Raw genomic sequence first — 25,610 nt, forward strand, 5'->3', positions numbered from 1 at the left:
AAGTTGTTTCAGTCCATGAACCACCAGGCAAATCAAAAAATTTTCACGGACCACCTCCTTTTTGAGACATGATAAAAAAGAGCAGACAACGAACATTTTGGTTTGAAATTTATTTCTTACTAACAGATTTTTGGATTCTATTCTCACTGACAAGCTTGATATGTTTGGAGTGGTACTTGATAATGCACAACAAATATCGCTTTCCACTGCAAGCGGATTCCTCTCTTTGGACTTAATGTGCAACAAACATGAAAATCCAGTCTCACACATATAAGTTGATACAAATGGCAAAAGAAATCTGACTGTGTGTACTGACAGATTTGGGTAACTCTCGGTCATGCTGGCTCAAAATTTCTCTGTGGTAGACTGCTGATACATGTCTTGAGCCGCAAACTCATTTTTCAGATCCAAGAATTCCTCCTGCAGATCCTCTGGAACACTATTAACATCTGTTGTAAATGGATTCCTGATGAAAGATAATCCATCCCTTGTCCTGTCCACCTTCAGAAAGTATTGTTGGAATTCGTCTTGTTGCTTCCATAAATGATCGAGAATTTGTGTCCGAATGGCTTCCTTTTCCCCAAGCATGGCATCCACATATGGAAATTGAACCAAATAATTGCCTTCGACTCTTACGATCCAGAGTTCCAAATTGTCAAAAAAAGCCTTGATGATGCTTTGGTGAGTGAACAGATTTGCACCTTTCCCTGGCAGATGAAGATTCAGTTTGTTCAGGATTCCAGAAATATCGACAAGATATGCAAGTTCTAAATTTGACTGCATATCAAATTGTATGGTAAACAATGGAGACTTCTTTATTTCATCTGCAACTTGTTCACTGATGTTCTGTGATATCTCATTTTTCCGTCTCGATAATGTGTTGTTAGAGACAGGTATATCATTCAGCTTCCTTGCTGCTTCCTTGCCAAGAACAAGCCACACCATCTCTTTTGCACAGGGGAGTACAAGTTGCCCTGCAATGGTCTGAGGCTTCTTGGCCTGTGCAACTTTGTATGCAACAATGTAGGAAGCGTGCACTGCATTGCTTGTCTTATTGGAGAATGCACTTGTTGAGTCGAGGTGCTGCCGCTTCAAACCTGATCACCACCACTCAAAATAATCTTAATCCTTTTGCAACAAGTTGGGGTGGCACTTTTTGAGATGGAGTTTCAGCTTAGCCGGCTTCATTGAGTCATTCCTCAAGACTTTGAAACAAATAACACATTGTGGCAAATCCACGCCTTCTTTTTCTTGACAAGTGAAGCCGAATTTGATGTAGTCCTTTGAATACTTGCGCTTGACATTTCTTCCTGTTGTTGCCATTATAAACAAACTACCCCACACCTGTAGCACAGGACGAATGACAGAGCAACCGCTCAGCACGACGGCGGCAGCTAAACTGATGCTCAGAGCCTCAGACGGAAGTTACTGGCAACGCAACGCGGTTGCATCCTAGGTGACGCTATGGATGATGTGCCGCGTGCTTGTGAACACAGCGTAAACCAGCCTACTGGCGGTGCCTACTCACTCCGTATGAATTTGGACAGAGTTCCTGTGGACCACTGAAAAAGTCACCATAGACCACCAGTGGTCCATGGACCACCAGTTGAGAACCACAGCCTTACACAATAAGCCTCTTCCACACACCCTGAAGGCTTACTCAATGCAAGAGATGGCAACGTCAACTACTTTCCTCAAAGGAGTCCCCTTACAAGACATTTGCAGGGCTGCTACATGGTCCTCTGGCTTCATGTTCGCTAAACATTACGCCATACCTAATCTCCCTATAGCCGATACAGCGGTTGCCTCAGCTGTCTTCTCCACTGCTGCAGCATGATAGCTCTGAATCCCACCTCCATTACATGAGCTACTGCTGCAAATTCACCTACAGTGAAGGACCCACGGAACACTGCTCGAAGAAGAAGTTACTCACCTTGTGCAGTATTGATAGTTCTTAGAGATGTGTGTCCCATGGGTGCTCCATGACCTGCCCTCCTTCCCTTTTTGGAGTCCCTTGTTTCTTATGTCTTTCAGACTGTAGAGGATCAGGAGGAACTGTCGGGAGCCGGACTGCGTGCACACAAAACGGCATGAAAGGCACGAGATGTGCATCGCGCATGCGCAGTCCAGCGGATTACGGCTAGAAAAGATCTCTGATCTGTGGCCCTGGGACAAGCCCGACACCTACACTGGAGCACCCACGGGACACGCATCTCGAATAACTATTGTTACTGCACAAGGTGAGTAATTTCTTCTTATGTCCTTCCAATAGATTTTGTACTTTGGTATTACTGTGTCCCATTGATTATCTTCATTCCACCAAGTTTCTATGAAGCCTATTACATCAATGTCCTCATTTAATATGAGGCACGCTAGTTCACCCATCTTATCATTTACACTTGTAGCAATGGTATATGATCAAATGATATATTTGAAATCTTATTATAATCATACAATGGTGATGAATATGTGGATACAGAGGGTATTATGGGGTACAGTGTGTCACAGGGTGGACCAGGATTGTGTAATGAAGGAATCTGTAGGACCTCTGCATCATTTGTTGCAGAAGTTGGAAGGTATGAGGGATTCTAGAAAAAGAAAGGATTGTCTCATGATTAAGGCAGCTGACTGTCACCCTAGAGAGCCGGAGTTTATCCCTGCCTGTGCCACAGAGTTCCTAATCAATGATGGACAAGTCACTAAAGCCAAACTTTTCACAAGTAGTCACTAATTGTGCTTCCTTCACTTTCTTGGTGCCAAACTTGAGACTCTGGGATCTTATTTGCAGAAGTGCTACACACTCACAAATGCAACTGAAATTAATGGGGAGAGCTGTACTTTATATACAGAAAGCAGTATATAATGCTAAAACGCAGGCCCTAGATTTCTCAAATTGGGCATCCACAAATAGTGGACATGTTTGATTTTAATTTCTCTGTAAATTGGGGATAATATCCTCTGCCTCACTTTACAGTGAAGTTTGTGAAAATAAATTCATTAATGTATGTGAAGCACTCCAATACTACAGTGATAAGCACCATTGAAAAGCCCATCAGGAAATAAATAATTTCATTTTTAGAGCAGAATAGTGTGGAGTAAATAAGGCAAAAATATTTAATAGCTTCTCATTCAGTGAGAATGAGTCTGTCAGTCCAGAAGATTTTTGAAGATTCAGAATCCCTACCTCACCAGCTAAGGGATTAGAACACACAGTATACATCTCTGAAGAATCACCCCTCAAGAAGTGATACAGGAAAATTAGGAAGGAGAAGACTTGACATTCCTGATATTTATGAAATAAAACCAAATAGAGAAAAATTATTTAAAAGTATTCCAACTTTCTTTTACAGAACCTAAATAAAGGGGGAAAATGGGAGTGTGGGGAGCATGAATCCAATAAAAAAAATTACACAGATTACTTGAAAATATTTCATGAATCCAAGAGTGTCTGTTTTAATACTTTACAGGCAGCCGCCCGCGTCCTCCGGGGCGAGAAAAGCTGCTCCGCGTTTCCCTGATCTGCTGGGGGGCGGGGGGTGCCCAGCAGATCAGGGAGATGCGGAGCAAAGCCGCAGAGGATGCGGGCGGCGGGACCGCGGCACGTCTCGGCAGTCCTGCCGCCCGCGTCTCCCTGGTCTGCTGGGGGGGGCGCAGCTAGTGCGCCCCCCCCCAGCAGACCAGCCTTTTCTCGCCGACGCCTGTGGTAGAGCAGCTGGGGCGCTGCCGGGTTGGTCCCGCAGCGCCGCTCCTCGGCGCTACTGGACCAACCCAGCAGCACCCCAGCTGCTCTGCCCCAGGCATCCCCAAGTCAGCTGCTGCTGAAACTGACCAGCGGCTGACTACAGGAAGCCCGAGCCAGAGTTGCTCTGCCCCAGGCTTCCTGGAATCAGCCGCTGATCGGTTTCAGCAGCAGCTGACTTGCGGACACCTGGGGTAGAGCAGCTGGGGTGCTGCCGGGTTGGTCCCCACAGCACCGAGGTGCAGCACTGCGAGGACCTACCCGGCAGCGCCCCAGCTGCTCTGTCCCAAGCGTCCAGATTCAGCCGCTGTTGAAACTGATCAGTGGCTGATTCCAGGAAGCCCGGGGCAGAGAAACTCCCGGCAAAGGCGTAGCTAGGGGAGATTGTGGGAGAGGAGGGGAGGAGGAGGGGAGAGCTGGCCACCGGAAGCACCACTGGACAGGGGAATCGGGGTGGGCCAGGAAGATTGAGGGGGAGGCAGCCAGCGGAAGCAGAGCTGGCCGGGGAGGCAGGGGGCTAGCTAGGGGAGATCGGGAGGAGTAGGGGAGAAGCGGCTGCCAGAAGCAGGGCTTGCCTGGGGCATCGGGGCGGGCCGGGAGAGATTGGGGGGCCGGCGGAAGCAGGGCTGCTGGGGGGCGGGAGGTTGGGGGCAGGGAGCTGGGTGGAGAAGATGAGGGGCGGGGAGAAGCAGCCGCCGGAAGCAGGGCTGGACGCGGGCAGCGGAGCTGGCCAAGGGAGATTGGGAGGAGAAGCGGGGGAGAACTGGCTGTCTGGGACGGGGTTGGGGGAAGTGGGGCTCGCTGGAGGCGGAGCAGGGGAGGGGAGCAAATCGGCTGGTGGGGAGTGGGACTGATCATATGCACATCTAGGGGCACTTCCCCCCTTCCCTTCCCTTGCAAAGCACAAGTGAGTCCGGCCTGGGGATTCTATTGTGGCCCCCCCCCATGCTCCCTAGAGTAGTTGCGAAGTACTTAGACACACTCATGCAGCCTGAGCACATTTACCAGCCAGGCAGTTCGAAACTACAAATTGATACATCTTGTAATAATATTATATGTCTGGTATTTTCTCAGTTTGTTTTTTATGTGTTTATATATTTTTGGGCTGCAAAAAACAGTACTGAAAAAAAAGGGTTCCAATTAAAGTAAAAAGTTTGGGAAACCCTGGTCTAACCAGCTTTCTGACTGTCTTGCACTCCATTTATCCAATCCATATTCCTTAACTTGCTGGCAAGAATATTGTGGGTGACCATATCAAAAGCTTTGCTAAAGCTGGCACTGGGGGCTTTGGGAGGATCAGAAACAACTTATTTGAATATTTATCATTTGATTAATGAATATGCAAATATGCAAATGAATGTTACCAGTCCTCTAAAAGTTCGTGAATGGATTTACTAGTCCCTGTGTCAAAAAGTTTGGGAACCCCTGCCTTAGAGTGTGTGCACTTGCAGCGCTGGTGCAGCTGCACTTCTGTAAGTTCTATAGTATAGCTCATGCTTCTGTAGAAATATTTGAGAAAAGTGTGCTCTTTCATTTTGAATACCAGTGGGGATTTCAGCTTATAGTTGCTGTCTTTCTTGGCCTGGATAGGAAAGAGCTCTTAAATTCGTTTTTAATTAGTAATTAAATTAGTAATTTTCTTTTGATATTTCTTTTTATTCAATGCTCATTTTAGCTGTTATTTGCTTCTGTATATTTTGCTATATATTTTGTATTATTGTACTACCTAGAAGCCCTAATTACTGAGCAGGACCCCATTGTGACTTACACTGCACATAGGGGTGCACACACAAAAAATACAAGTCCTCCTAAGTTGCTTATAAGCTAAGTATAAGACAAGACAACAGATGAATATAGACAAGCAGGGGAGTGCATAGAAGCAATGAGATAGCGTTGGTCAGTTTGACCAATGGTACCATTAATGTTGGATCTTTATGTTGGATATGTTTTTTGAGGGAAATGCTAGTACAGTACAATGAAATGGTATAAAAATTTTTTTATAGTTTCTTTCTTGAGTTGATAAACAATAAGATGTGAAAGTCTACTAAATGTAGTTAGAAAGTCTATTAAATGTAACAAACTCACCACTTCATGTCAAAATTATTACCCTATAAAATAATTAATATACTTGTCTCGTTCTTCCTTGATTAATAAATGCTGTTTCTTTTATCTCGGTATTTTACCACGTTAACAATAATAGGTGATTATGTTGTGTCAGAGGGTGGCAGTACAGCACAATTCTTAACCATGATCATAAAAATATTATGAATGTTATCTCTTAGAACATCAGATGCCCTTGAAGAGGACAGATTTTAACCTGTTTTCAGAAAACCAACACCAATGTATTGTCTGTCCTTTAAGCATGCATGTACAAAACTAATAAGAAGCTAGCACCGTTCTTTTATTCACAATATCCAAAATAAAGAAGGTTTTTTTGGTGATTTACGCAATATTTGTCCTATAAAATATTACACTTTATTTGATAAATAAGACAGGATTATATTTCACCTTCAATATACACTCAGATTAACTAGATGAGAATTAAACTTTAAATTCGCTAACTCAGATTCATCAAGTGGCAAGCATTATGGTTAATGTCACCATCACTTCTCTGTGCTAGAAACACAAATATAATGCACCAACTGGGAGGAGGAGGCTGGCAGGGAAAGATAATGATTCAGCTGGGACCTTTAAAGCTTCTTTACCCTATGCCACCACTGGCATTTAGCTTCTTTTAATCCTGGACATTTAACACAAACTACATGGCTTTATTTTTACAACACTTGTCTACTATTTCCTACCTGCTGCTGCTGGGTTTTTCCATCATGTGTATAATTTGAATGTTAGCTGTTAAGGTCAAGGACTATGTCTTCCTCTACATCTGTACGGCATTTTCCACATTTTGGATGTTACTATAATAATGTGATTGTTTTGTAAGTGTGTTTGATTTTTATATCTACAGCTTATAATAAAAACACCAATTGTCTGTTAGTTGCAGTGGCAATGTTGGGTGAACCTCAGAAGTTTGGCTCAGATAAGCATTCTATAGCATAGATTTTATGCAAGATTATCTGAATTTCTTTGCTGTGGAATTAGATTGGAAAAAGTTCAAGAAACACACGAGTTCTTGTGTTTCTTGGTTTACATCACACCAGAAACATCATGAGAAATCTTTTTTGTAGTATTCCTTTTTTCTTCTGATCTCAGGCCAGATCTGTGCTACAAAGTTTGTATGTTTGTTGAGGTGTAAAAAAACCCCACAGTCGCAAGTTGACAGAGGCTGGTCAGCCTAATATCCAGTGTAGATGCAGTTATGCCAACAAAGGCTCTCTTCTTTCATTATAGCTAATGTTGTTCAGCGAGGAAGAGTGAATGTGCTGACAGAAAACAGTATTTTCCACTGGCAATACCAGTATCCCTATCTTGGTGAAGCATTTTTAATATAGAAAAGGCCTAACATGCAACTAGAAAGTGCAAAGATGGAGGGATATGTTTTTTTAAACTCACAATTTTTTCAAAATTGAAAAACATTAATTTTGAGGTGGTTTTGTTTTTTTTAATCAACGCAAAAGAGTTTTTCCATTTTTCACCTTTGGAAACCTCAGGTAAGTTCATATACACCAGTGTTTCTTAAATTTTTTAAGACCAAGGAACATCAAGGATTTTTTGTTGAGAAAAGAAAAACAGTTTAAGAAACACTGATATATACTGTGAAACCCTTCTATCTTTGACAGCATTGCTTGATGTTTAATTTATGTGTCTATTTGAGGCATCACCAGTTTGGTCATAAATTTTATTTGGAACTTCATAACAAGAGCACAAGATTTGATAATAGGTTTTTTCCACTCATAAACCACTAATGTGTGCATGCAACATAGAGACAGACTGGTAATCTTGACCACATAGTGGTGTGTTCAACTTTGGTGAAGCTCATTCAACAGTGCTGCACCCTCTTCATCTTCTAGTAGCGTTTGTATTTTATGGATAAGTTTAATGGGCCGGCATTTTACATTTATATAGAACTTTTCAACTCATTTGATTCCAAAGGGCTTTATTAATTGTGGTATACTGTATAAATATAGACCCTATCAAAATCCAGCCATATGAGAAAGAGAACCATAGTCAGAAAGCAACCCATATACAACACATTGCACTGCAACCGGGTAAAAGGAGATTTTTGGGAAGGGCCACAGGACAAACCCATACTCTTTCAGAAAGTGCAGTGATTTTTAATGTCCACAAAAACAAATAAGATCTTAATTGTAAGGCCTCATGTTAAACCATTCTCCACCACACACTGCATTAGCTCTGAATTGCTAGTTGGTAGTTTTCATGTACTTTAGATTTACTGACAATAATGTTTTCTTTTTCAGAGAGATTGGCACAATCATCAGGTCATTAGGTTGCTGCCCAAGTGAAAGTGAATTACATGATTTGCTTGCAGAGGTAAGTGGGTTGTCTTTTGTATTTTTTCTTCAATCTTACAATTTACAAATGTTTTAATCTCTGCATTACTATGAGGGAGACCTAAGCTTGTTTCCCAGAGGCTGGAAATGTAATGGAGGTTGGTCATTCAGCAAGGGAGTCCTTCAGATTGCCCTGAAGCAACCCCAGAGGCTGATACAGGAGCAACATTGATGGAATACAAAGAGGAATCTTTCCAGGTATGTCCTCGCATAGTCAGCCAGACTTGGGCTAGTGGAGCTCTCAGTGGGGCTCTAAAAATAGCTGTATAGACAGTACTGTGAAGTTACAGCTGAAGCTTGGGGCCTGAGGTCCACTCTTCCCCAGGTTTCAGAGCCCAAACTACAGCCTAAGCTGCAACTTCAAAACAGTGCCTATACAGCTGTTTTTAAAGTATGGTCCCACAATGTCAAGTCTGTCAACCTGGGCTGAGAAGCTTGCTCCAAAATGTTGTGTAGCTGTATCTTCTGACTTCTGCCATTAATGGTTACTGTGATCCAATGCCAAGAGGGTGAGGGAGGTTTTTGTTGAGAACCAAGCATACGGTTTGGGTTCCCCCCCTAAATTAATGGAGTTGTGCTAGTGTAACTAAGAAGAATTAGGTCCAAATGCAATTTTTAATTTCAAAATGAATCCCCAAGTTTAAATTCAGGTTTAAAGAGAGTAATACCCTGAAGTTTAGCTACTTACAAAAGGCAAACTTTTGAGTATTCATGCAGTGGTCTGAACAAACAACTTAGTTCCTCTGTTCTCTGCTGCAGCTCTATATAACCTGGGTGCTGAATGTTCAGTGCCATGAGGAGATTTCCAGAAATGTAGGTCCTAAGAGTGTGAAAGTTAAGAGCTTTCTCTTGAAAATTCATAGTAATAAGTGAACACACTTTTCTTGCTCCTTTGCTTCATTCTGTAAATCCAAGTTGCCACTCCCCTAATTGTGCACAGGGGACAGATAATTTCTACAAGTAAACACCAATCCAGTGTTTTTTCTTTTAATTTGAATGCTTTGATTTCAGATTGTAATTTTTCTGCTCCATGCCTTTTCTACTTCCCCTTCCTAGTAGGAGGCACCATAGCGATGATGCATAGGGTGGAGCCAGAGCATGGGATACAGCAGGAGAAATAATATTTTTCACCACTGCCTCCTTCTGTTCTCTGAGGTTATATATCAACCACACATATTATAAAGTTTGGTTCCTAGCCCAAAGTTTTGCTATCCATCTGTCAACTACATCCCCTCCAATTCTCAATTAGCAGTGGTTCCACTCTTTGAGTCAGCTGACTCAACTCTATAGATGAGAAAGTGTAAAGAACCTGCAGAATAGAAAGTTGACTTGCCTACTGCAGCCTGCTTGCTGTAGTTCTGCTCCTCTTATTAGCAGATTTCCCTAGCTCCTATCTTCAACCAAGTAGTAAAAGAAGGTCCGAGGAAAGAGAAATTATGCTCCAAAATATACATAATACATAAAAACCCTCCAACCACATGGATTGTTGCTTAATAATAATATAATTTCCTCACCCATGACCAAGATTTGCAAAATAGAAGTGGAAGGAAATGGAGGAAAGATAGGCCAGTGTTAGGATATGGACCTAGGACTAAGGAAACCTCTGGCCAAATCTTTTCCACCATATACTACTTGGGTGACTTTGAGAAAATTGCTTAGTTTTCCCTCTGTTACAGTGGTGTTTGGTGTAACTATACAGTCATAAGACTCTGTATTATTAAAAACCGATAACGGAGGTCATAAATGTATCTATATAAGAGATATAAAAGAGAGATAAAAATAAAATGCTTTAAATATTTCACCCCACAGTAGCCTTTGTCATAGCCCCCTAAAGTGAGCAAAAATATAGGCAAGATGAAATTTTAGTTGAAAACTAATTTTAAGATAGGAGTGAATATGAAGGATGATAAGATGAAGATAAACATCTGCAAAATTTGAAGGACCTAAAGCAAATACATTTGGCCTCTCATTACCAAAAGTGCAGCATTAGAGAAAGAACCTGTTTTCTGTCTCGTTGCATTTTAGAGTAGAGAAAATACCCAAGATACATCTGGAGCTACAGTGCAGATGAATTGGTGGGTGCTTCCCTCACTCTGAGGCCAGAGGGAATTGAGGTTGCTTATCACTTCACAGTAGCAGGTGCTTTATTTGGATAAAATGCAAGCAATAAATCTACCAAGAGAGACAAAACCTGATACTTAATTTTGTAAGTCATTCTTATGTTGTGGATTCTGGAGAGGCTATTTGCTACTAATGCTATTTTCTTCCCACTCTGAAAATTAGGACCGCATTTAGCCCTGTGATGAGCAGTTGCAAATCTCATTGATGTAAATGGGAATTGAGAGTAGTCATCACTGACAGGATCAGGCCTAATGGTTTGGGCTCTTAAACATGATATATTTGTAGTGCAAACTGAATGTGCCCTTTGGGACCTTTCTTAATATATAATATATCTTTCTATAGTTCCTATAAATAGTTACAACATTACTCCTTCTGTCTCTTTGGTTTCCTGACCTACAGCCTGTTGGAACATAGGTGCTTCATAAAACACCCTTTCTACAGACATTGTCTCAATATTTGTGAACCATGAAATAGTTCAGTTTATTGACTAACTGTTATATCATGAGAGGGACATTATTTTTTGCCATCCATTTTATTGCATCTTTGCAGTGGATTCAGCATTAAAATAAACAACTCTGTAATGATAAAAGACAGTTTTATTCAAGTATAGGTCAGCTTCATTTTCTAGCAAAAGATTATCTGCTGTAAGGCACAGTAGACAGAGAGCAACACTATAGCCTCAAGACACGCTGCACTGAAGAGGTGCAAACTATTAAAGACAAACTATTCATTGGTGCCTGCTATTGGAGGCATTGACAGTGAGGCAACCAAAATGCCTCTCCGAGTACACAGAGTACACACAGCAGCAGCTGCTGCTGCTATATGTTTTAACTGGGTGCTGCATGTGATGTCCCAACTGCACTTATGCAGCAAAGGACAGCAGGATATTTCTTGCCCCAATCTTTCTGGAGGTATTTAGAAGCACTGTCTGTGCTAGACTTCTTCCATTCTTGCTTGTTAAGAGTGCAAGTACCGAGAGTGTGTCTTGCCCTCACATGAGGTAGCTTTAAAGCTAATTGCTCTGTGCCCATACAAAAGTGGTCATAATGTAACCCAGAGTGTTTTGGGACTGAAAACTTCAAGTTTCAACACAGGCATGTTCCTGAACAATTAGGAACTCTTTTTGTTCATGCTGTTTGACCCCATAGAAGTCATGAGAAGTCATGGAATGCCATGAGATCCCTGCTAGAAGTCCCTATGGTCTTTTCTACAACTGTATAGAAAATCTTGCATTAATATACTTGGTTGGTAAGAAACCATTTTCTTTGAAGATGTGGTATTTTGTCATTTTTCCCTACTCTTTTTTTTTCCTGTTTTAGACTTTCTTGAACTGAGAGTATCTGCTGTCTTGGCCTCTCCCTTGATAGCATTTTCTGGCTATAAAATATCTGGAAACAACAGCTCAGGCTTTGGGGACACTATACGGTATCTTTTAACAAAATGTTGTACCATAATTTAGCATTAGTTAAATATGCCTGAATATTTTGCACATATTAGCTCTAACCACTAGAGGACAATATTGAGTCATTCAAAGCTCCCACTATAGCTGTCATATAGGTTGTCTGGGGATATAGTCTCTTCCATTTAATTTTTTTATTTGATCACAAGTATTTTTCTCATAGAATCATAGAATTTGCCATGGTGACAAGTGAGTTATAAAATCTACATAAAATTATTTAGAAAAAATTAAATTAAAATGTTAAAAAAAATCTAGTATTGTACACTTTTTGGAACCCTCTCTTGGCCTACGTTACATCATGATCTAGGGATACGATTCCCCTGTTCATGTACAGATACCCGTGTTAGCTCTCATTAAACCTACATGAGTAAAAATCATAACATAGCTGAAGTAGCGTGGGACAGCAGAGTGGAGGGCTCAGCTTAGCTCACACATTCCTGAATGTGTACCTATTTGGCACAGCTAAGATGTACTGCTCCATGCTGTCTCAACTACTTACTCTGCTGTTTATATTCACACTAGCTCCGTGAGAATTAGCAAAAGTATGTGTGCATAAGCAGCAGAATCACATTCCCTAGTTTGTAGCATAGACTTAGCCTTGGTTAGACACTAGATTTAAACTCTGCCTTTAAACTCTGGAGAACAAAACCCAGTTCTTATTTGTGATAGTGATTCTTTCCAAACAGTTTCAAATTCTTAGATGTTCACTATTTAATATTCACGTAACGTAATCAGTTAAGTTCACTAGCTGTCTGGCTTTTAATGTGGAATATTGTAGTAAGTTAAATGGGAACTAAAACATGAGAGTTGTCCTGTTGAAATTAATTGGGCTATTTATGTGCTTGATGTTAATCACCTGCATTGTCTTTGAGGAACTGGGCCCCTGGTTAGTAATGAAATTATGTTTCCAGTATGTTGCTCAAATGATGATTGTATGGACTTTTCCTTTTCTAATACCAAACTTTAAATTCTAATATGTAAATTTTCTCCTGTGATTTCAAAGAAGGGGCTTAGAAACAGTATAATTCTGATAAAGAGCTAGATGTGCAGAAAGAGTTACACTGTGCTGGATTCTAAAATAGTCTGGGTTTTTATTTTTGTTTGCTGGTATATTTGATGGTGCAAATTTCTACAAAATTCATTTTTTTTTTTTTTAGTGAGAAGGGTAAATATTTGTGACTTATAGAATGTGTAAAACACAGCTGTGGTTTTGAGTATAGGACTGGCAATCTGAGCTCTAAAGCTAGCTCAGACAATAACCGTTCTGTGACTTTAGGCAAATCATGTAATATTCTTGCCTACATTGTGAATTCTCAATGATTTCACCAATCAATGGCCAGCCACCAATGCAAACTTCTAGAATAGATAAAATAAGCTGTGATTTGCACTCATGAAACTTACCCTGGTTTCAAGTAGGTGTAAGTTCCACAAGTACAAATGATAGCTTTCTTTACCTACAGTAAGGGCCTGACCAGTTGTAGGCTGGCCATTGATAGTCCAAATTGGAGCAAATTATCAAATAGGCAAGGCCTTAATCTCTCTGCCTCCAGTCTCATCTACATAGGGGCACTCAAAAACGATAAGACAAATCAATGTAGGTCACTAGCACAGTAAGACCATTTAACTCCTGAGTGACAGCATCCATTTATGGGGCTAGCACACTTTAAATTGCACGTAATAACTTCAAACCTTTAGTTTATATGCCTTAATTTTTCAGATTGTTCCTGGTTAGCCATAACCTCGGTTTGTTTATGGAATGGGTACAATAATTCAAATAGGTGTTGTGAGAATTAATGTTTGTAAAGAATTTTAAAGATGAAAAGTACTACATATAATGTGTCATTACTCGTTAGTATTTATTATGGGCTAGATTGAGCCTTTATGCTCAGCTTTGCGTATGGGGAGAGTATAGCTGTGCCACCTGGCAAGGAGCCATGGGAAGGAATTATGACTCAGTATCCCCAGTTCCCCTCTTATTTTACCATATGGGATGGCAGAAAATGAAATTTACTTCCATTCCTGCTCTCCTCTTGCTACATGGGAGTGAAGTGAAATTTACATCTTCTCTATGTCTGGCTGATTCTGCCCTTACTCACTCACTCGGGATGATTGGGTCTTATAGATCCAACCACTTCTCTCCCACTGGCACTCGGACTAGTCAAAATATAACCTTACTATTTTAATGCAGGAGCCAGCTGGTTCTCTGTTGATCTTTTTAGTTTTCTAACGTGTCAAAGATATAAATTTCCTGTCTTTTTGTTTTAATATCAGGTAGAAGAAGAAGAACCTACAGGGTATATTCGTTTGGAAAAATTTCTTCCAATGATGACAAAAGTATTAATGGAAAGAAGGTAAAGGAAAAGTAGATGTTTTCTGTGTTGTGGCTTAGTTCAGATCCATGCGTGGTTGATTTTGAACAAAGATATCAAATATAGATTTTGATTTTTTACTCTATCCAAGTTTAATAGTGGTGATCATTTTAGTTCAAGCTGATTTAATCTAAAAATATTGTTTTACAGATACTAAAACCACACACATAGTATCACATAGTTTATAGTCACTGTGAATTATGATAGTGTGTTGATTCTCATGTCTTACACTGTGAGAATCAAAACAAACTTCCCATTCATCTGATTTTGTGGGTCTCTAAAGAGATTTTATCAAGATAAAGATCTTTAATCATCAGGTTTTTGCAATATACGAGTTTCATTTATGAGTAGACATAGCGAGTTTCTAACAACATACATCAACTTCATATTCATGTATTAACAAAATAACTGCCATACACAGTAAATATACATGATCAGCATTCTAAAAGGGTAACTGGTCTGGAACTAGAAGGGTTTACACTATTCAGAGGCAGATAGTGGTCTTTGTATTTGCAGATGGCCTTGATGTGTTTTCGTTTGTCCTTCATTGTAATAGTATTACCTACAATTAATGTATTTTATTCTTTAAAAAAGTGGCAGTGTCTTTACTTAGAAATTTTGTGAACCTATTAGTTTTATATCTGATGCTGCAAAGTTCTTTTGCATACAAAACTCCAGATAATTCAGCCCAATAGTGCAGAACAAACTCCCATTAAAGTTGTTTCCTTGCATATGTTGTCTTGCAGCACCTATTATTTGCAAGCAACTTTTCATTTATGTGTTTTCCCTTTTCTTTAATATTTATGATTTATTGAATACTGTTTTGTTACTGTTGTGGGGTCCTGTTTCCAAAACTGCATTAGTAGCCTTCCAAATCATGGCACCAATTGTTCTAATTCATTTATTTCAGATACCGACCTATTCCAGAAGATGTACTTTTACGTGCATTTGAGGTCTGTAACGACAAATTTAAAGCATCTAGTTAAGGGGAAAATAGTTTTTGAATCCTAACTCAGTAAGAGTAAAAAAAACCAAAAGGTTTTATTTATTCCTTTTCTTTAGGTTTTAGATGTGAATAAATGTGGACATCTTACTAAAGAGGAGTTAGTCAAATATATGACAGAAGAAGGTAAAGATTTTAGCTAATTACTTATAAAACTTAAATTTAAGAAAATACTTGCTTGAGGAAATGTTGCAAAACAAACCTTTCAGTTGTAATTTGTCCAGGGAAAAGATGCATCACCTTGACTGTGTGTACCATGTCATATACACCTTTGGCACTTTAAACATAATACAAACAAATAATTAGTTTAATAATTATCATGAACAGTTCTTTGACATGGCATTTGCATATTTCTACATCTAACAGACACTCTGATGTCACTGAGCTGCCTAGAAAATCAGTGTCCAGATAAGCACCATCTTGTGGCATCAAATAGTCATATTTATAAGAGGTTTATAAAATCCCATCTTATGACGGGCTAATTGGCTAGTTGTTGAAGAATTAGTTACTGACAGCTCTTTATGGTAGCATGTGGAGTAACTGCAAGCTCAAGTTCTTGCAACATGTCTGAAACCAGAAGATAAGTTCTCTAACCAGACACTAGTAGAGAAAATGTCCCTATATCAACAATCTAATTTGCCTCTGATGTTAAGAATGGTGTATGACTGAATATGTGGAGAAAAAAATATGGTAGTTTTAGATAGAATAATTTTAAACCTTTCTAGTGGAGCAGCTGTTGGAAAAAAGGGTTTAATGGATACAGTGCTCTGCTCACAAGGGCTGTTGTCCTTTGCACGGAAGAGGAGTAAAATATTTTTCCCAAAATATTCTGTAAATAGTTGGAAAACGTGTTATGCTAATGTAGGAAGTATCTGTGGTTCCTTTCCTTGAACAATCAGAAGCTACTGTTTTTCAGAAAATTTCCCACCATTTCACTAATTTCAGTGCCACTTTTCCACCAGTGGTAGCAATAGTAGGAGAACAAGTATAGACAGGGTACAGCCATGGTGAAAATGGCTATGATCTTTCTATGTTAACAGTCCCACTATTACTATCCCAGTGTTGCTGCACTAGGCTACCAATGAAACTGCAGATAAAGCCTATAAGGCTATGTCTACACTACAATGTTTTTGCACAAAAACACCTGTCCTAATCACAAGTGCATTTTTGTGCAAGTAAATTGGCAGAACAGAGGGCTTTTGCTTGTAGAGTTATTCTTCTCCCCATGAGGAATAGTTCCTTTTTGCACTAAAGCTCTTGTGCAAAAAGGCAGGTGTGGATGCTCCACAGGGGTTTTTGCACAAGAAGCCCTATCGGCAAAAGCACAGGTGCTCTGATGGCCATTCTGTGAATGGCCATCAGAGCTTTCTTGCACAAGAATGTCCATGAAGTGTGGACGCTCTCTTGTGCAAAAGGTCTGGGCACACTTTTGCAAAAGACTTTTTTGTAGATCTCTTCCACAAAAGGCTTCTTATGCAAAAACCCTGCAGTTTATATGAAGCCTAAGAATTCATCCTGGATTGACTACGGATTTTGTTTTGAAATCATGCCACATTACAGGGAGGTTCTAGAAAAAAGATACACATAAAATAAGATGGTTTTATTGTTACCATATTTTGAACACTCGTGAGCAAACACTTTTCACAAAGTGACCTTTTCCAAGCCTCCAGAAGAGGACAGTGAAAACTAAAAGCTTGTCCTTCCACCAAACGACATTGGCCCAATAAAAGATATTATCTCACCCACCTTCTCTCTCATATCCTGGGACCAACACAGTTGCAAAAACACTGCAAATATCTGCAGTAAGTGAAAGAACTGCATCCTGGGTCTGCCTGTCTTCTGCCTGAGTACCAAGAGGATTGCAAGGGAGAGTCCAAACATCAAATTCATTGGATAAGTTTGGATAATATATAGTATCAGGAGAAACTGTTGATACTTCTGCCCTCTTGCAGGTGAACCTTTTACACAGGAAGAAATGGAGGAGATGCTGTCTGCTGCTGTAGATCCTGAAACAAATACTGTTCGTTACAAAGACTATATTACAATGATGGTAGTAGATGAAAATTAGGGTCAGCCTGTAGAACTAATGGGCCACTTAGTTTCACAAGTGTAAATTTTGAGTTAGAATGGCATCATAGAAATTAGTCTGAGAGTGTTTTTAATTCCAATAAAATTTTGTGAAAGTATTTCCTTGGAGTTTGTATTTTTGAATATAAGAAACATTTAAGATGGCTGATCAGGACAAATAAACAAGAAATGATTTTAGAAATACATTTGAAAAAGACTGGGGAGGATGGGACTTTTGCAGATCAAGATAGCAAGCAGATGAGTGGGCTTTTAATATGGTGGAAAATTTAAATATTAGAGGGATACTATCAATGTCAAATTTATATTTAAAAGTAATAAATGTTATATTTAAAAATAATACTATTGAAAGCATTTTACAGTTTTCAACATTTAAGTTTGTTTACTTTTTGTATTTTATTCACCTTAGTCAACAAAAATAGTTAGTTCCTTTTAGGTTTTCATTCACCAGTACACAATATCTTTCTTCAGTTTTAAATAGAGTAGTGAAATTCAGAACTGCTGCTAATGTAAATATAAAATAAAATAAATTAAGACATTTCTATTCACATTGGAATTGACAAAAACATTCATGTTTAACATACACTATTAAATAATCGTGACCTCATATTAGGTTGTCTTTTAAATAACAGTTTTGGATGGAAAGAAAATGGGGAGGAAAACAAATGTTTGTATAAAAACAGGGAAATTATAGAAGAACCATTGAAGAGGCTCTTGTGAATAATTTTTTTTTACACTTTTATCTCATTAGTTATTTGTTAAGCATCAATAAAAAGCTTGGTTCTGTATCATATATAAAGTGCTTCTTGCTGTGAGAAGATTACAGAATAAATATTTTCACTCATATCACTGTTCATCTAAGGACCTCAAAGCACGTAGCATACATTAATTGAGAAAATCTCAGAACATTCCCATGTTAGGCAGATACAAACTTTTTACAGAGAGGAAACTATCGCAGGGAGATGTTAAACGACTTGCCATGTAACATAGTGCCAGTGGCAGAGGTGAGTACAGAACACAGATTTGCTTATTGCTAGGCCCTTGTTCTAACTAGTTGTCATATTCTTTTATGATATTATTATTATACATATAATACTCATCATTTCATTTCACCTGCTGTTTAGAGTGAAACCTACTGTCTGTCACAGCTAACTGTTTAGCATGATTTGAACTTGGAAGCGCTCTACACTACAAATACAACTGGGTCTGGAAACGTTATAAGTTGTAGGGTGGAAAGGACACATAATACCAACTGAGTTATGTAATTGGGTCCTCTGAGCTTTATTTGTAGTGTAGAGAAATTCTTCTAGCTACTAACCCCCCTATCCCCGGCCCCAATGACAAGCTTTTGTTTCTAACCTCCTGCAAGCTGCCAAAAATTAGAGCACTGCTTTTCCCCCCAATGAAGGCCTTCTCCTGACCTTAGTCCCACTTTCCACTGCTCCCTACAAACACTGGCTTCCTGCCAGTCAATTACAGAACATTAGCATACACTCTCCTTTCAAAAGTCTCAGAGGGGTAGCCATGTTAGTCTGTAACTTTAAAAATGAGTAATCCTGTGGCACCTCAGAGACTAACAAAAATATAGCATCATTAACTTTTGTGGGCAAAATCCACTTCTTCAGATGAGCTCGGGTGGAAAAAGTTTTTCCACGCATATGAAGAAGCGGGTTTTGCCCACAAAAGCTCATACTATGTATATATTTGTTAGTCTAAGGTGCTGCAGGACTACTCGGTCTCCTTTCCAAAGACAAGCATCCTTATTTTCCCCTCTTTTCCTGCAACTTTCATCTCAAGACATGTGTCCTGTTGATACCTCTTTCAGTCCTTCCCAAACACAATGCTACTTCTGTCTGTGAAACTCATGTCAGCATCCCAAGCATGCAGATCTTACTCCATAGTCTAGAAAGCCACCTATGGACTTCAAATTGATCCTAAGTGATGCAACAGATAATAAGGCACCATAAAAAGCTTTCAGGCTCCTCAGATGTATTATAGCTGTGGTATCCAACATGCTAGCCACTAGCCACATGTGGCTATTTGGCTGGTTGAGTGTGGCTTATTGACTTGAACAATAAAAACTCAAAATTCGATGCACTCTTTTTTTTTTAATCAAAAATCAAAAATTTTTAGAGAATAAACAAAAAAGTTCAGAAGATCTTTCTGAATTCTAAAGCCGCTTTCCACTAATTTGACCCATCTGTTGGATGGAGACTTCTACCAGTTCATGGAAAAGCTTAATATGCCACTTAGGCAAGAAATTGCAGCTGGTATTTCTGAGTACTAGTTTTCCACTGGTATTTATTGTCAAAGCTTTTCTGAAAGTACTTCTGAGTTCTCTGTGTGAAATGATTCATTCTTGTATGAAGCAGTTCAGTTTTCAAGCTGGCCAGTCATCTCCTGGTATTCATTTCAATGTGTTTCTCAAGTGAGTATCTTTATTTTAAAATTTGCATTGTTCGGGTACATTAGTATATTGATTATGCTCAAAGCCAGCTCAGTCAGTCAAAAAATGAATCAGTTTTGACGACATGGGATGCACTTTTGCGACAGAATCAGTTTGCAATTTTGAAAAATGCAGTTGCCAAACTTTTTTCCAGGTTTGGTTCAACATGGCTTTGTGAAGCATCATTCTGTCATGACGTACATCTAGTCAAAGTATTGGTCACAGTTACTGGATGAAAATGTGGAGGCTGAGTTGAGGTATGCTGTCAGTGAAAAGTTATTGCCTGATTTCAGAGATTTAACAGTGAAACAAAATTGTTGTGTCCCATTGATTGAATTTCTGTGAAATGTGATATCTGTTGATTAAAACCAATATTGAAGCATTCTCTTGACATTAAAAGACAAGAATTGGTATGTTTGGAGAGTCTCACAAAATTATTTACATTTTCACAATAATGTGGCTAGTTCACTATAGTGGCTACTGCTTCAGAACGGATTGGACACCACAGTATTATAGCTTGACAGAAAACCAAAGTGAGATGTACATTCAATACTAAAGTTGTGACAGTACAGGATTAAAAAAATGTAAAGGCTTGTACCACTTAAACACTGTCATTAATAATTAACATGGGCGAGATTCAGAAGGAGACTGTACCCAAAAGCTGAGTATTATTCCATTTACTCACAGGATGAAAATCCAAGTTGTAGGCTGCTTCTATATGGGGAACTCAAATTAGTTATTACCACGGTTAGCCTTGAAATGCTTCATCCTTAAAAAAGCAGGATAATCTAGTGGCTCTGCATGCTAAAGAAATTGTATTTTATCCAATTTATATATTATACGCTAATTGTGCCTTTTTAGAATGGATTTCCTGGCCAAAATACCTGCTAGAAGTGCTAATATAAAAGGAAACAAAGTTTGTAATGTGAAACATGAATGTAAGAAAGTACTAAAATGTTTCTTCTTCCTTTCCTGACAGCAGCAGCAACTGCCTGTGCAGTGTGGGTCCTTGGTTCTGCTTTAGTGTATGTGATCATTTCTCCCTCCAGTGGTTTGTCTACAGCTACATCACCGTATCAACCTACTGCTTTTCTAGAGAGAGAGATTCTCCCTCAGCTCAAGTTGTACTTTTGAAGTTGACGTGTAAATGTTTAATTCCAGCTCATGCCTGGTAAATCTGTACATATGCTGCCATGGCTTGTTACTGTCTTGTAGGAATAAAAGATGCTATTTTCAGTAATGAAAATATAGGATAGTTTTAGGAATAATTTGTAATTGTCACCCATGCAGATTGCTTTGTCCACATCAAAGTTTTGAGAGATAAACCAGTTCAGTGTATTTTTTAAAAAAAAATGTATTGGAAAATCAAGCAAGTAGTTATAGAACAAGAGTAAAAGTGAAATATACCACAGCTAATTTACAATGGTATAAGACAATAGTAAAATTAGGGTTATAACTAAAAATATAATCAGTAAATGTGTAGTACAATTTATCTGGCTCTCCAATTACTACAATTAATAATTAAATTATAATGAACATGCTCAGGAAAACAATTCTCTTAAGGTTTTAAAGCAAGATTGAGAAGAGAAGCCATCCATCTGTTTTAAGACAGTCTATTAAAGCAGAGACTACTTGTCTTGGTTTAAGGAAGCTGAAAATGTACAGTGGGGAACAGTGTTCCCTCTAACATTTTCTATCTTGGTCAGCTTGAAATTTCTTATGTGCAAAACCAATACTGAGGTAGTGCTTGTATTGGTGGTGCACATATTCGCATGTGCTCGCACACACACACACATATTAAACAGTCCATATGTGTGGAGAAAATATATTAAAACAAGACACCTGTGTCTACTTGCAGTGTAGTAGCTTTTGTGACTACAAAGGTGCTATACAAAGAAAGGTAGGGAATTAACCTTCTTCCACGTGAGGAAGAGCAGATGCTCCAGAACAAATTAATACATGACTTCAGGGTTTGTAGACAGATGCATGTTTCAAAGAGCTTGCAAATAAGGTTTGCTATAAAACTAGCATCACTCCTAGTATATGCTACTTTTGACTCATAAGAGCCCAGAACTCTACCACATAGCAAAGATCTGGCCTTAATGCAATATCATTTACCATGAATTAATAATCAACACAGGTTTTAAAAAAACCCAGTAAGTTCAAGGTTTTAGATATTTGCAACACTCAAAAAAAATTCTGTTAAAAGAATCTTTTTCTTTCTTATCTTAAGCCATTAACACCCATGTAAACTTTTTGTTTGAAATGCAATCATGCAAATGTCCTCCTAGCATACACCCCCCCCCACATGCTCCATGAGGCCTGCTTTCCACACACACACCAACAACCCAGCCTAACAGAGAGGACTGCAGTGAGTCAGGACACCCCAACAAACTCCTCCCTGCCTCCACTTCACTACACAGATGCCAGAGCCCACTCACCCCCTTTCCCTCACCTACTCCATGAAGTCAACCTCTTACCAGCCCAGAAGGAGGAAGAGACTGTTGAGTTTCTGCCTCTATCTCTCACTCTCTGTCTCTCCTCCCACAGAAGGGACTCTCCAAACTCCACCCCACTCTGACTTTCCCCAAAACCAATTAATTAATTACCCCCTCCTCTGTCTACTTATTGTCTCCTTATCTTGGCTGCTTTTCTGCTCTGGGAGCTCTTTAGTTCATCATGAGGCAGTATTTAGCTGCTGTTTGCAGACCCCCGCCCCCAGTCAGCTGAGCTCTCTGTCTATGTGGGGAGCTTTGAACTTCTGAGTGAGCTCAGAAAATGCTGCATAGTTGTATAGCTTAGAGGAAACTTTGGTGGGGAACTATTAAACAAGTATATTAAGTAATATAGTCAGGGTAATTACAGCAAAAGCTGAAATTTAGTTTTAAAATAACTTTCAGTAACAGCCATGAAAAATTTAATTTCAATTATATTTCAAGGGAACTTCTTTCAAGGTTTCAGTTTGCATAGGGGAGTTTCACACTGAGGTTTTGAACTAAAAAGCGTAAGAGAAGTCTCAGCAAAAGTGGGCATCCTCCACCTGATTTCAGACTGATTACCTTGAAAAACTATCTAATTCTTTGTGGTTTTCCCACACACCTAGGTTCACAAGAGAACACAGCCCAGGCCTGTCAAATGGTTTCATAGAATCATAGAATCATAGAATAATAGGACTGGAAGGGACCTCGAGAGGTCATCGAGGTCACTTTGTGAACTTGTCTCAAGTTTTGGAATGATAAAACCTGAAAGTGACGAGTTTTTTTAGGCTTTCATATGAAGTTTTGTGAAGGTCAGTTCAATAGTTAATAATAAACTATTTATGTTTATTAACAATGGAGATTATCAAGGCAGCTCTTGCTAAAACAGTTAGTACATCTATGAGCAGGATGCAGAATATTTTAAGTAGAGAGGGCCCTTGACTTTGGAACTTGTTTCCCCCCACTGGCCTAACAGAGCCAGAGTTTGTTGATCTGCAGGACATGTTGTGAGGCCTGTTTATTTATTCAGGCTGTCTGTTTACTCAAACTAAGTAAGCTGTCTTGAGGCTCAGGGTTTTCTTCTGTGAATGAACTTTGTTTTCATTGGCAGTTTCTTCCACAGTTGCATAATCTATTATTTAATATTTATATTACAGTAGCCCAATGAGATCAGGGTCTTATCAGAATAAGTGCTCTATAAACATGAAGGCATAGTCTCAGATCCAAAACATTTACAGTCTAAGAAGAAAAGAAAAACACAAGGTATGGGTGAGGCAATCAAATACAATTTTTATAGAAAGATATACATTTTTGATTTTGTAATTTATATAAACAAGGATGGATTTTCCCCTTTTTTCTCCTCTGCCAAGATTGATTTCTTCCAGATGTCATCTTACCATATAGATATTTTAATATTCATGGATTTTAAAATAGTGTTTAAACATGCTTTGAGAGAGTGACTGATACAGAAAGACCTGCTGGATTTAGAATATTGCACTAACATGAAGAAAATGCTCTGCCTTTTTATTTCATACTTGTGCTATGCTGCCAGAAAAATTTCCCTTCTAGCCCCTGATAAACTCTTGGACTTGGGAGTCCACATACATGCGGAAAAGACCAGGGAAGCATTGGCTTGTTTATTTGCACATGTAAAAATTTGTTTTTTTCAAAGCCATAACTAAAAAGGCAGACAACACGTCTTAGCAAATCAATTTAAGTAAACTGTGCATAATGGAAAGCACTGTATTTTATTCTTGAAAGAAAGCCTACAGATTCTCTAGCATAACACAGTGGGAGGTGAGTGGAAGTGGAAATTGCAGGGAGTATATGGGAGTTCTCCTGGAATTATTACAAAAAAATGGGTACACTTCAGAAGCAAAATATCTTGCTCTTCATAAGGACTTGTCTGAGCTCCAGAGATAAGTTCTCTCTAGCAAGGGTTATTTAACAGTGTTCAGACAGATGGTGAAGTTCACCAGCTATAGGGAAATCATCATAAATCCTTTTTTAGAGCAACAGCAAAATTTTAACAAGGACCGCCCACAAGCCCCTGTAAGCTTCCTCTATCACATCACTGTTTTAGGGTCTGATCATTTAGAAAATCAATGGCCATGTAAATACATGTGGCCAATGTTCATTATCAAGGAGAAAGACTTTGTGAACCAGGCCACCGAGCCCACAATAGCTAGAAATCATTGTTCCCATAGGAGGCTGGGGGGGGGGGGGAGGGAAAGCCATACATTCCAGTGAGAATAAATTTCTGTTATCTCCAGATACCTCAGAAGTTGAGTGCCATCATTCATTCTATGCTTATTCACCAGGGACACAAGCAGATTTAAGGCGATATTATCACAAAAGAAAATGATAAACGATAAACTCCTGACACTTATGACAAACTCTGAAATCCTATGGAACATTGTACAAATTAAGGTTTCCATCCTGCATTTTCTGCATGCTCAAAACTCCCACTGAAGTTAGGCAGAGCCTTTGGGCCATAGGGAAAAGAGGTCCAGTCCCAAAACTATTTGACATAAAGAATGAATTCAGGAAAATTGTTTTCACTCACACAGCAGTAAATGTAAGACTAGATTATTAGAAACACTGTACATAAACACAATAATTTTGAGACACCTTTACTAATCTCCAAGCAAATGCAGGCCACGTCTACACTAATACATACTTGGCTACTGAACTATGGATATGCTCATGCATGCTCCCCATACGTGCATAACTCTTAGGGTTGCCAGGTATCTGGTTTTCATCTAGAATGCCTGGTTTAAAAGGAACCTTCTTGGCTCCATTAAAAGTCTGGTCGATCGTGCTAAAGCAAGACTAGTTCCTATCTCTCCTGGCTCCATGCTGTCCCCCAGAAGCAACTACCAGATCTGGCTCCTAGGCAGTGGGGCTAGAGAGATTTGCATGTTGTTCTTGTCCTGAGCACTGGCTCTGCACTCCCATTAGCCAGGAAGCGCAGGCAATAGGAGTTGTGGGAGCAGTGCCTGTGGGTGAGAATTGTGTGGAGCCTCCTGTCGCTCTCCCAGGAGCTAAATCTGCTGTCCACTTCTGGGGCACAGCATGGGGCCAGGACAGGCAGAGATCCTGCCTTAGCCCCACCATGCCACTGAGTAGGAGTCATCCAAGGAAAGCCCATACCTCGACTCTGAGCCCCATTCTCCTGCCCCAGCCGTGGGCCCCACACCATCCTGGACTTCCCTTCTGCACTCTTAGCCCCTCATCCCGGGTCCTATCCCAGATCTTGCACTACCAGCCAGGGCCTCACCCCCCTAAATCCCAACTCCTTGCCCCAACCTGGTGCCTCCTTCAGCACCCCAAACTCCTCATCCCTAGTTCTACCCCTGAATCTGCACCCCCAACCAGAACCCTCACCCAAGGGCACCATTTATAGGGCACTAGGGGGCCGTAGCCTCCCCTCCCGAGCTTGAAC

The 25,610-nt window shown here is 39.6% G+C and overlaps 1 protein-coding gene and 1 long non-coding RNA gene across 7 annotated transcripts in view; one reads left to right on the plus strand and one right to left on the minus strand.

Annotated features, from left to right (window-relative positions):
- Positions 1 to 21,241, plus strand: part of DRC8 (dynein regulatory complex subunit 8) — a 55,222-nt gene extending 33,981 nt beyond the window's left edge. The window contains exons 3-8 of one of the 5 annotated variants that reach the window (XR_012902833.1): positions 8,113 to 8,185; positions 14,057 to 14,136; positions 15,065 to 15,107; positions 15,217 to 15,283; positions 19,843 to 19,945; positions 20,671 to 21,241. Coding sequence is in view for 3 of the 5 variants with exons in the window: in XM_075924895.1 (XP_075781010.1) it covers positions 8,113 to 8,185; positions 14,057 to 14,136; positions 15,065 to 15,107; positions 15,217 to 15,283; positions 17,110 to 17,225 (379 nt within the window). In the remaining 2 variants the exon portion in view is untranslated. Of the gene's footprint in view, positions 1 to 8,112; positions 8,186 to 14,056; positions 14,137 to 15,064; positions 15,108 to 15,216; positions 15,284 to 17,109; positions 17,548 to 19,842; positions 20,640 to 20,667 lie in introns of those variants that run through there. The other 4 variants (XR_012902832.1, XM_075924896.1, XM_075924895.1 and 1 more) reach the window with 4 other exon arrangements.
- Positions 15,296 to 22,774, minus strand: LOC142827985 (uncharacterized). Of its 2 annotated transcripts, none has more exons than XR_012902836.1 (3): positions 22,169 to 22,774; positions 17,647 to 17,746; positions 15,296 to 17,163 (listed from the first exon to the last, which is right to left on the minus strand). It is a non-coding gene; the product is annotated as an uncharacterized LOC142827985 (long non-coding RNA). The 2 variants fall into 2 exon arrangements; XR_012902837.1 differs by having other exon boundaries at positions 22,144 to 22,774.
- Positions 22,775 to 25,610: the final 2,836 nt, after the last annotated feature.

The sequence above is a fragment of the Pelodiscus sinensis genome, chromosome 3 (assembly GCF_049634645.1).
Source record: "Pelodiscus sinensis isolate JC-2024 chromosome 3, ASM4963464v1, whole genome shotgun sequence".
NCBI classification, from domain to species: domain Eukaryota; kingdom Metazoa; phylum Chordata; order Testudines; family Trionychidae; genus Pelodiscus; species Pelodiscus sinensis.